Source organism: Passer domesticus, chromosome 1 (genome assembly GCF_036417665.1).
Source record: "Passer domesticus isolate bPasDom1 chromosome 1, bPasDom1.hap1, whole genome shotgun sequence".
NCBI lineage: Eukaryota > Metazoa > Chordata > Aves > Passeriformes > Passeridae > Passer > Passer domesticus.
Genome location: NC_087474.1, coordinates 140,134,130 through 140,146,636, shown reverse-complemented (window position 1 = coordinate 140,146,636; position 12,507 = coordinate 140,134,130). Strand labels below are relative to the sequence as shown.

At 39.7% G+C, this 12,507-nt stretch overlaps 1 protein-coding gene across 7 annotated transcripts in view; it reads right to left on the bottom strand.

Moving 5' to 3' along the window:
* Positions 1–12,507, bottom strand: part of VPS13B (vacuolar protein sorting 13 homolog B) — a 426,582-nt gene that overhangs the window by 3,906 nt on the left and 410,169 nt on the right. For all 7 annotated transcript variants that reach the window (XM_064392805.1, XM_064392810.1, XM_064392794.1 and 4 more), the window contains 3 exons: positions 6,992–7,168; positions 4,454–4,556; positions 3,542–3,791 (listed from right to left, as the gene is read on the bottom strand). In XM_064392805.1, coding sequence (XP_064248875.1) covers positions 3,542–3,791; positions 4,454–4,556; positions 6,992–7,168 — 530 coding nt within the window. The remainder of the gene's footprint in view (positions 1–3,541; positions 3,792–4,453; positions 4,557–6,991; positions 7,169–12,507) is intronic.

Here is a 12,507-nt window from a genome sequence, read left to right as displayed (position 1 = left end):
GTCTTCCAAAGTAACTGGGACCCTGCTTGCTTTTAGATGACTTCATCTGTAACTAAGTGTCTGCTTCTGTAGCCAGCTTCAGTTTGGCTTATATCTTCAAGACAAGAAAAATTTGGAATTGATGTTATTCTACATTTATTTCCTAAATGGGACCTAAGATTGTCACTAAGTGCCCTCACTTGCTTCTTTGAACATTTACAATGTTAATATCCAGATCACTCAAGGATTCAAAACTTGATCAAGGCTTGCTTAATGCACCTCGTAGAGAAATATTGCAGCTATCATGTCCCTTCATACTACAAAGTTATATTTTTGGGTTAAACCTCCAGTATTTTTCTCAAATTCCTCCCATTATGGTTTATAATGAATAAGCCTTCAGCAATTCTAACTCCACAGCAGCTACAACACCTGTGCTGTGCAGTCCAGATGGGTGTGTAGCACTGATCTACTTCTCTGTGCACACTAACTAAGGAGATCCAGCTCTTTAGGATTGTTTTTTTCTGTTGTTTTAAGAAATCCAAAGATTGGTTTTGAGCTTGAAAGATGGTAACACGTAGGACTATTAAAAAAAATCTGGAATATCTGAAATTCCAGGGCCTTTCAATTTTTTGTTGTCTTCTTGATGTTATGAGCTATACCAAGAACAGCTGGAAGAGCAGGACTTCTGAGTTTGACATCTGTCTGGAAACAAGCAGTGTCTCAATTACTTTGGAAGATAATCCAAATACAATTAATACTTCCCTTTCAATAACAAACTTGTCAGTGCCAGAGTTTTTAAGAATCCATCCAGGCTATTCCTATCCAGATGGATTAAGTTATATATTGTGGAGGCGAAGAAGGATTCAGGCAAACCTATTGCTGAAGGACTCAAAATATGCTCCATAACATCTCTGGTGATTACAGCTGTAGAATAACTCATGTTTTGTTTCTTAACTGTTCCAAGAAGTTGAGGAGAGGGAATGAGAGAAACTGTTTTGGGCAGAGCTGAAACAAAACTTTTGGCAATTGTTTTTGTGAGCAGTAATGCAAAAAAGTGGATTTTTATAGCCTTGAAATTAAATGTTTCAATTCATTGTATTATTTCTAGCATCTTTGACTAAACTAATCAGAAAAATAGACATAACTTATACTGGTAACATTAGCTCTGTTTTGCTAAACTCAAAATAACATTTTGGTTGACCTGATTGGGCATTTTCCAGCTAAAAATTGAGGCCATCTTTGCAAATGCCACCGTGCACAGACATGTCTGCACTTCAGCTGAGGACACATTCAGTGCCACACAATGGCCTACTATTAATACTGAGGAGTTGTGCCTGTTTAGGCATCACTCTGCAGCTTAGAGGCTGCTCATCTGCAAGTCACAACTTGTTCCTCCTAAGGTTCCTTTTCCTAATCCCACCTGAAGACTTTGCAGCAGCTCTTGTCAGGAAGCTGAAGGGAAGCTCTGGCTCCCATCAGCACCAGTGCTGCACATGACACCCAGACAACAGATTCAGCTGCAGAAAGGAAATCACCAAGTATGACATGTCCCAATCCACTAAAAAAACACAGCAAATATTCATTACAAAACACTCCACGTAATTACTAAAACTGTATTTTTTGGAATCTTTTATTGTGTAGCTGCCTTAGCTGCCTTAACATAAAAAAATTCAAATTTTTTTATTCTCTGTTTCTTTCAACTGCTCTTCTTCACAGCACATTTCTTTAAATTTTTACAAGAATTTCAGTGTCAGTATCTGCATTTCGAAGGAATGTTTTGCCACGTCTGTTTTGTACAGCATCACTCAGCTTTTGCTGTCTTGCCATCCCTGACTTGGCTCCACCTGGGACACAGGCACTTTTCCCAGCTTTTCCCATGCCATACATTTTCACTGCGTTCTCAAGAGGCTGTATCAGCAAAAGAGATGCTGGGCTCAAGGCTTACAGCTCCTAGAGCTGCATTGCTGCACCACTTGAGTAGGACTCCCATATTTCCATCCAGAACTTCAGAAAACAATGATGTGTTTGGTCCAGTACCTCCAAAGGAGGATGCTACGAGTGTGGGAACGTTGGACCCTGCATGTGCCATGCAGGGTTGCTCTGTGCATTCAGGGGCCCCACTTGCCCATAAATCCTACACAAGGGTGCAGACCCTCTGCACCCTTCATCACCCACTTGCAGCAAGCTGCCCTTCCCCCACAGCACCAGCCTTCTCCTCACCCCTCGGAAAACCAGATGCCAGACAACACTCCAGGACAATAAAAAAAAGATCTGGGCTGGTGCTAAAGTTAGGGTTAGGATAGGTTGTGTGCATCCAGTGCCTTAGTGAAAACAACTTTTCTTCTTCTTCCCTTCAGGACTGGCTCTGGACTGAGCAGGACAGGCTGGACTCTGACAGTCTGATGTGTGCCTCCACCAACCACTCAGCACTCAGGGACAAAAAGGCTGAGCTTTGCCCATTTGCTTCACAATTTAAGTAATCCCTCATGTAGCTTTGTGGTGAGAGAAGGCAACTTCAGTCAACAGTTCTCTGTGAGACTGAGGTTAGTGGAAAGACAATAAATATAAATAGAGAATTCAGCACTAAAGAAAGCTTTCACAAAAATACTCAAGTGCTGTCACGACACAGATGAAGTCCTTGCTGAAATCGACAGCAAAACTCTTCAGTGACTTCAGCAAAGTTAGGATTTGACTGAAGGTGCTCCTACTTTTTGTCACACCTCATATTTCAGGGGTTTTTTATATTTGAAACAGAAATTACTGTTATAGCAGTCTATAAACTACCTGGCACACTTTTATAAAAACTGGGACATGCATGTTCGTTTTTGAAATGCTCTCTCATATGATTCTACTTGAGAATTTAATACAATAAACATTGTTTCCCAAAAGTGTAAAAATATAACATTCTTCTGCCATTAAAAGAAGATAATTAATCCAAAAAACCCCAGTATTCAAATGGCTTAGACATCTTTTAACATGAAGTGTTTATGCTCTTACTGGAAAACACTTGGTGCATCCAATCTCAGAGAGGGACTAATCCATTTTAAAGCTAGCATTTGCAGAAGGAAGATCTAAGAAGTATATACAGCCAAACAAGACCACTGTGCTAGAAGAGACAAAATAAAAGCACACTGAAAGGAACACCAGTACCACTGAACTGTTACCAGAATTTCCAGAAGAATAAAAGGAACTGCTTCTGCTGGGAGCTGGTAGGCACAGGGTGCAATGCTGACTTGCCAAACAATGAACACCTCGTGCATATGTAGCCATGAGAACCTTTTCAGAAAAGAGGTGGTGCTTACCAAGAACTCAAACTTCCTCTACCTTTCCCCTCAGAAAATTTCTGTCATAGATAACGTATATCACAATCAATAAGAGGATAGAAGGGAGCAGACACATTTCTTTCATCCAAAGGGAAACACAGCTAACTATGAGGGGCAGATCTCCTGGTTTGGCACTTCAGCCTCTGGCCTCCCAGCCCAAAGGTGAGTATTCCCACTGCCAAAAGCACCAGCATCAGTGTAACTTCATCTTTGAAGGGAAAAGGTACTCAAGTCTTTACCTCCAAGTCAGAAGGCACTCTCTGTTGTTTTAGCTGCACCTTCAGCAGATCTTTTTGCTGATCATCTTCCAGACAATCGATTTCAGTCACGGGGAAGGCCTGCTGCTGTGTGTCTTCACTGATGCTCACGACAAAGAGCACCTCTGAGGTGAGCAGCAAGCAGCCTTCATGCTGCTGGCCTGATCCACTCACAATCATGACATCTAAGGCCATATGAACCTCTGGCCTTCCCAGAGATTGCAGCATTTTCCTGAATTATCAGGTTAAAAAAAGAAAAAGAAGATTAAAAAAAGAATTAGTTAGTGTAGTGCACTGGATCCTCCAGGGCTTATTTTGATCACTGTTTTTACTTAAGCCTGTAGCTATCACCTATGGATGTAAAATAAGCCAGGGAGCGTCTCCAAAACTCCATTACTGAAAGATGTAAGACTTCAGATTTAAAGAATGAATGTGAAATTGTTACTTATCAAAACCCCTCAATCACTCACCGCAGAATTGGCCTAATATCTGTGCTAGGTTAGCCTATTTCCCATCCTATTTCCTTGATAATAGAAAAATTACCCTAAGCAGTGGCTTAGAAATTCAGTGCAGAAAATAAAGCTATCTTCACTAACAGCTGTTTCTGGAGATGTGCAGTATTTTTCTTGGGCTCAGTGCAATGATAAAATAAGTAAGAACTCACTGAATACCATTAAATAAAGATCAGCTCTGTAGTTTCAAAGCTGGATGCAGATCAGCAGCCCATCATTTGCAGATTGGGTTTCTATGCACTACCTTTGTGTTTAATGTTCCTAAACAAACTGCCATAACTCAGCCTTTCCAAGGGAAGCCTTTCCTGTTAATTTGACCAGAGGCCAGAACCTATTAATAAACAATGGATGTAAAAATGAGCAATTGTCTAAATAATGTTACCAGACGTATTTGACGTGGCTGTTTGGAGCCTGCTCAACATGTTGGTCATTTGGATGAGAGCGCTGCTTGGGAAGCTGAGAAAGTCCAGCTCCATGCAAAATACCTGTGGGCAAGAGAATTCAGGTTTTTTAGTGGTTGTTTTCTACAACGCGGTTACGTGTTGCAGTGATGTCATCTGTTTAAAGCAGTTCATAAAACAGTGCAGATCCAAAATGATGTCACACCTCTGGAAGCTGTAGTCAAGATAATTCATTAAATATTACAATGCAAAAGTTGTGCACTTAACCCCCATGATCTCGCTTTAGCAAGAAACAAAAAAACCCCCACTGTGTGTTCCATGAATCAGCTCTACACTTGCAATCAGGAGAAACATAACACTCCTGAGAGCCATCACTTCAGAGCAGGATCAGACACATCACTTAGGATTTATGTAGAAAAAATCAAGACCATTGTTAACTTTCTTGCTTAATATTAAAATACTTTCATATACGTGTCACAATTGGTACAAATTAGAAGGCAAGTTTGCCTGCATTTAAATGTTCAGTTACTTAATCCAGCTGTTAAACACAGATCCGTGTACATTTATGAGATCTCCTGGGGCATCTGGTTTATTGTGAATTCTTCTTAGTGCCAGCACAGAATGGAGACTACAAGCAGCAGTTAAGCAGGTTTCTAAAGAGACTCTCCAGAGCTGAAGATGATACAGTATGTATGATTCAGATGGCCTATAAACATTCAATGATGAGGTATGGTCACCAGAAAGAATGTGTGGGATACAAAAAAATTCACAAATGGAGTAGTTTTAAAAATTTTTACATGACAGACATGGAGTAGGTTATGCAGCAAGCACTAGTGTTACATGGTTTGGTGCAAAGTTACTCTTTTACAAATGTACTTCTTTACAAATAAATTAAGAGATTTTCTTTTGTCTAAGCATTCCAAAGGCATAAGGGTGTCAATAACTTAGATTCCCTCTTACACAATGGATAATAATTTAAACAAAACATCAGCAATGAAAAAAAACCCTTTAATTTTTAGCACACATGTTGATGGTAATACTTAAAAGCAGCATCCCAATTGTAACAGTTGGCTTACCGAGGTTCTCAGCATTATGTGAGTGAAAATGTTATTTACAGATGGAGACAGAGAGAACATGTGTTTATTTCTGTGTGGTCCTCCACCCCTTGGTCCCCCCCAAGAGGCACTGTCCCACTTCCAATCCAGTTGTGGGTAAGAGTTACTTGAACTCTTGTGTATTTTCCTCTCACGCACTGTCAACTATTATTGATATAGTTTTATGTTTTTTCCTGGCTAACTCCTTTTGTCACATGGTCATGGAAAACATGATGTCTTATATACCATATCTGCAATGAAAAGTATCCCTCTACTACTATGAGTTTCTTGATAAAGACAGCAGCAGAATTAAATCTAGAATTAAAATGTCCTGGGCTGCAAAGCCAACACAGAGACAGCCAACAACAGAAAAAACCTTCTGATTTTGCTGATACAGGTTTTACACCTATGGGGTGTGCAATTCAGGAGAATAGTTATTATTTATGATCATACAAACAAGATAAAGTTGATTTGAAAGAATTCTAATAATTGTTTCATAATTTCTTTTACTAGATGGAATGAGCTGTGGATGTTGTAGGAAGCATTCTAACCTTAAGCTCTACGGGAACTACTCATATTTTAGTCAACACAACAAGCATAAATATTGCTAGTGATTAAAGGCTTAAATATTCAAGGTTTGTCTGGTATAATTAGTGAGGTGGAATTATTGACACACTGTCCTTCTATCAATATCCTGCTTCTCTTCCCTGACTGCCTCCAACCACCATTTCTTCTTAAATATTCAAGATGAAAGTGATTTACTGATACTGAAGACAAATAAATTAGTGTATTTTGATATTTTATTTTTATCTTTTACACTTTCTGCTTGTCCAGAATTGTTCCCATCAATTTGAAAGAATTTAGCACCAGTGCCATTAAGTGCTCAGTCTAGCTGGAAACCCCACCTCTGGTTGCTCTAAGGTTACCCATGTATCTGAAAACAGGACTGTCTTCTCATGAAGCTCCAGTTTAAAGGGGATGCTCCTACTACATGACTCACTTCTTTCTCCCAAGAATGTAACTCACTCTTTGTGTAGAGATAGCCCAACTCTTTCCCTGCCATAACAAAGCAATCTCAAAATAACACTCTAATTGGACATAGTGTTGCTCTAATCCTTTTATGTCAAAAACTATTTTTCAAGCACATATGTTTCTGTAACTAATTCTACTGTATTCCAAGAATTACTTCATGCTTTCTGCATTCTCTGTTTCTGTGGCTGCGCATCGCTGATCAGTAACACAAGAGAGAAGCACAACACGATGGTGTTTCAGAAAGCCAGCAGAGCATTTGTAAGTATTTAGCGGTGGCATTTCTAAACCTTTCTCTAAGTCACACAATACTGAGCTGGATAAGTAAGACATAGTAGGTTGTATCTGAACAGCATTTTAAAATTTGAATGGAGGTGTTGGAAATATGAAACTCACCGTAACCTGTCTGGGAGACGAGCTCAGCTGCCCCTCCAATGGGCTTCGTGAAGACGCCCATGATTCCCTTCCCCACACCCGAGATGACCCCTCTGGCTTTATGCCCAGCAGAAGCTTGGGCCTCAGACACTCGCTGAAAATTCCGCATCGGCTGATCCACAATCCCAGCAATTGCACCTGAAAAAACAAGAGGCTCCAGTAAGTAATGAATATATAAATATATAGTGAATATATAGATAAATATTCCATAATAAGAGGAAATATTACTACAGACCTGAATATTGTTTGGATTAGAGACTGCACCCCATTCTTCTACAGCCATTTAGTATGTAACCAATTAGCTAAACACTATCTTAGCTTCAGTTAAGATCGAACCTTTTTTTTTAAACATTTAGATCACCTAACCTAACACTGTGTTTTCCTCTTTAGACTACGTATGCTAAATGCTTCTGCTGAGTAAATTAAATTTGATAATAATTCTGAAAATGTTGGGCTAGGAATAAAATCCTCCAGTTTCAGATGACTTAAGCTGCTATGGAAATGAGATTTTCACGTAAGTGCGAGATTGACTTCATGAGAATAAAAACTGCTTGTATTCAATAGATCATTTTTATATCCTCTTCCACTGCCAGAAGTGTTCATAAGCTAATGCAACTTTTGATATATGACTAAGATTAGCAGAATTAGACTTTGAGCCTTTTTGTTACTTTTTTGTGAAAACCATCATATTTTACTTTAATGCGCATGGGTCAAACTTTTACGAGTGACATAGTGACCTTCCCAGCTTTTAGTATCAACAGAGAACTTCAACTTAAATCTTCCTAATGTAAACAGGTACGTGAGGTGGTATATTTCTTTGATCTTGAGTTTATGCTAGCCACTTAACCACAGACATGTCTCTAGTTGTTGTAATTTTGATAGATAAGCTATTTGGAGATCACTATGGGTACAAGGACTGGACAAAGCCACACCAGTCTGCCCGACCCGAGGTGCTTTGCTCAGTGAAAAGCAAGTCTGCAGGCTTTTTGGTCAGGTCTCAGTTTGCACCTGCAGCTGCAAATATCAAGATAAAACAATTATTTCAGGAGTAGGATTGAGTGTCACCCTGGTTACTAGGCATTTTCACCTCATCTTTGAAAGTTCTGCTTTGTAAGTGGAAGGAAATCCAGGCATAATTCCACAGATTCAGACAATCGCAACCGAGGTATTTGGCTCCATGTGTTTACCAGCGTGACGTGCACCAGGCAGTGAGCTGCTAACTGGTTTTCAGATGGTTTTAGTTACAGTCACTGGATAAATAAAGAAATTGCTGACTTTGAACAACAAGAACTAATATGGTATTTGTGCACAGTCACTGTCCAAAGAAAAGACAAGGATGAGAAGCAGCACACATTTCCCCAGATCCTTGTCCCTGGGATACTATCGATCAGGAATTCAAGAAACTTGCATCCCCCATAAATGCCTTCCTCTCCTCTTAGAGAGAATTCTCCCTAATTCTGTAGCACTAGCCTTTTGACAAATTTGCACAGAAAATGCTGGTCTATCTGTGAAGTGATGCCTGGTTGTAATTGAGGTCACTCACTGAAGCTGAGTGTGCAGCTGAACATTCACCTTTTGTACCATAAAGGCCACAAAGCTTTTTCCTTAATGCCATGCCATTGAAATGATACAATTTTCAATTCATTAGTACTTACCAGCTGCTCCTGCTGCTTGACTAAAATAATATCTCAACACCACATTACACAATTGGGATTGTTTGTCCAGTCTTTTGTGCAATTGGGATGCATTTGAAGGCATAAAACAATACTTGGTGTTCTGCTAAATTACAATATTATACTATCCTGTGACCTCCTTCACCCTATCTGTTGAGGTCATCCACAACAATTGCACTTTCAGAACAGAAGTTATTGCCTTATAAAATGTAATCCACCTAAGTCCTAGCACTAGTAAATTATTTACTACAATATACTTGAGCAAAGTTATAAGGTAATAATAAGAGCCTACTCCAAAGGACCTGTGGTATGCTCCAGGCACTGCTCAGCCAGAATTAGGCTCCAAGGACAAGGAAACAGAATGGAAACTGCTGTGACTGTGTTATAGAAGAATATTTATGTAATACCCCAAATAATCTATAGCTTAATTAGCCAGTTTTTAGTAATTCCACACTTTCTGTTACTCTGGCATTTTATGCATGTTCTGAACTTGTCTGTGAAGACATTGCCCTTTTGCATCTCAAATCCTTTTGCAAGTCTTTTGGTTTTCCTGCAAAAAATATATCAAATGATCTCTTCCTCTGTAATTCCTTATCTTGAATTGCAACTCACTGCCAAAACTCATTTATGTGCAGTGGCCATGCCCACAGATCACAAAATAAACTATAACCTTACTCCTTTTACTGAGGAGTGGCTGGTTCTACCGCCCTTGCGTGGGGATCCAGTTGTGCAGCTCCTTTCCTGTGAGCAGCATGTGTGAGCAAAGGAAAAAGACATAGACCAAAGCCTGAGCAACCTCAAACCCAGCAACAGCAAGAGAGTGGTGGCACACACGTGAGGTTCAGGGCACTCCTCACACCAAAAAATGTGCCAAGCACAACTTCAGTGCCCCTGTGGCTCCTTGCGTTCTAACAGAGCTCTTGGCAGCAGCACCATGAGGGATGGGCTTACCAAGAAAGTCTCTCCTGACAGATTTCAGTAGGGTATCAGGAAAGCAGAGCATGGGACCACACGTAGTGGTTCCTCCCTTCCCACTCTCGTTCTCTCTCACATGGTGTCCTACTGCTGTCCCTGTCCTTTCTCTGTAATGTCCCTCAACCAGTATTTTTTAAATTAAATGAAACCATTCTCCATTTTTCTTTTTTTTTTCTTGCCCCAAGCATTTGATTTTATATGCATGTCCACATATGTACACACAGATTATGCATGTATAAAGAAAACCTCAATAAAATTAAACACCAAAGCAACAAAACAAAAACATATTCTTCCATTACTGGACCAAAGAGGTTCCAGCAACAACATAACATCTGCTAAACATCAGATGGGGTGCACTCTGGTTAATACATGTTGCTCAGTAACAATAAAAAAGCTACTTTGATAGCTACAAAATTCAGATAGTTCAGAGTATATCACTGGATTACTTCAAGAAGAATTTGATTACGGGCAGCAACTGGTTCATGCAGACTGACAAAGTTTGGTGAACGTAGCACAGCTTACAGACCTTGGCAAAACTCGGATGGCTTGTGACAAACTTTTTCAGAGCAAGACATAATTGGAAAAAATCCCCCACTAAGAGAAACTGGCCATGCTTTGCCATGAGGCTGGAAGCTGCCCAAGCTGAAGCCATTTTGCTTCCTTTTCTCTGTTGTCTTCCAGGGCTGCTGCAAGTGTTTCACACCAAAACCAGGGCTGAAGCATAATCTCATCACAGCAAACATCTCACAAAAATACAGCTCAAAGGAAAAAAAGCACCCGTTGCCATGCATTAATGTTGTACAATTAGTGTGGAATAGCACACAATTTCAGGATTAGCAGTGACTTGTGCTATCTTGTGTTGTAGAGAGGCAAACATAGAGTGGCCCTGACTCAGTGATAGTGTACAGCAAGAACAGCCACCACCACCTGTAATAACAAAAATCTAAGCTTCTGAAACCCTGGCTTTGTCTGCTCTATCAGGACACTTACACTGTCAGGCAATATGGATCAATTCACTTCCCCAAAAGCAGGAAGGAGTAACTGAAATGTTGAGCACTTCTGTCACTGTAAAAAATAGCTTTTTGAATAGTTGTCATCTTTTAGTTATGATATGCTCAAATTCCTAAAGGCAGCCACTTCAATATAATATTTTTCACTAGGACCGGCAGTTGAAAATACAGCAGATAGTTTCAATAGTTTCTTTTACATGCTTAAAAGTTAATATTTTAAGTTTGACCCTGTCACACAAAATGCAAAAGATAGTTCCTTGGCTGGGAGTCAATAACCTAAATATTTTACCAAAAATTTCACTGCATTTTTGCCTAAACATATAAAAGAAAAAACACACCTATCATAAGCTGTTGCTTCTTTTCACGCACAAGTGTTACTAAAATGACCCAGAAATCTCCCCCAAATTAGAAAAGAAGACAACAGCTGGCCAAAGATAACAATCAAATCAAACAACACCCTGACAGTGCTTGAGTCATTTAAAATGAGACAGGACAAAGCACTTAAGAATGTACCACAGGGAACAACTTGCACTGAGGAGGAGACGAGAGTACATGATTTTGGCCCCGATTCAGCAAAGCTCTTAAGCACATGCTTAAGTGCTCTGCTGAATCAGGGCCACCGTGAGCCAGATTTTCAGAAAAATCAGAAAGGCAACTCTACTTTCTGGGTAGGTACCACAACATACTGGTGAACTGAGGACTCTTATGTGAGTTCACATAGACACAAAATCTACATTTGCCATTGTTTTAGCTGCCTGCATGGGTCAGATGGCTTTTACGAACATGAGAGTGCCGTGACCATCGTAGAAATCACCTTCAATTTTACAATTAGAAAGTCATAGAAATTATGGCTTCAAACAGTCGTGCTCTCTGCATTTCTGTGCTCATCAAACCTTTCCTCCTCAAGGAAAATAACTGCAGCTTCACTTTGTTACGTACGAATAACCTTAAGAGTTTTTAGAGTAAGCATGTTCATGTTTATTCTGAACGCGCTAGGGGAAAAAAGCAGCACAGTGATACCATCCCTTCAACTATGGCTGTTTGTTTTTGTTTTTTTTTTTTTGGGAAGCCACAATATTCTTTACACTAAATTGTCAGGACAGCAGCAGTTTTCTGACGTGTTTGTAGAAATTTAAACATCGGTTTAATAAAAATTTAGGTCTTGATACAATTTATATGAATGCTGCTGCCTATACAGAAGAAACATGCTTTTAAAAAATAATTTTTAATTAAAAAACTGATACAGAGTAAGTGGAATATTTCTGATTTCTCCCTTAGTGAGAGTTCCATACTTGTCACATCCAGCTATACAGTAACTATTTATCTGGGTGCTTCACTGACACAACTGCTAAGAAAAAAGGTAGTTAGCAGGGAGCAGTCGCTAAACAATAACCTCAGGAATAAAAACAGGACCCTAGCTTGTGGAGGAGCACTGTTTAAATGCTAATATGAAGCTCTAAATTTCTAAATCAGAGTCTGATTTCTTAGGAAATCAGGGACACTGAAGTTCTAGTTCTATTTTTTTTTGTTTTGCTTTTAACTCGGGTGTAGTGCTGTGAACACAGAATCCTTGTGCACGGGGAGGTGCAGGAACGGCGTATTTGTGCATGTATGTGAGGAGGTCCCAGCTTTCCTGAACAGCAGAAACTTTGCCTTGATACAGCCAAAGCTACAAAGTTTTGCTCTTTACTTCAGGCTGTACAGCTGATGTTTTTAGCTCTGAAGGGCTAAGGGTGTGTCAGTAAGGGGATATAGACACCATGTTACCTTGATGTTTAATTAATAACTGAGCCAAGATCACCAAACCATTTCAAGAGCA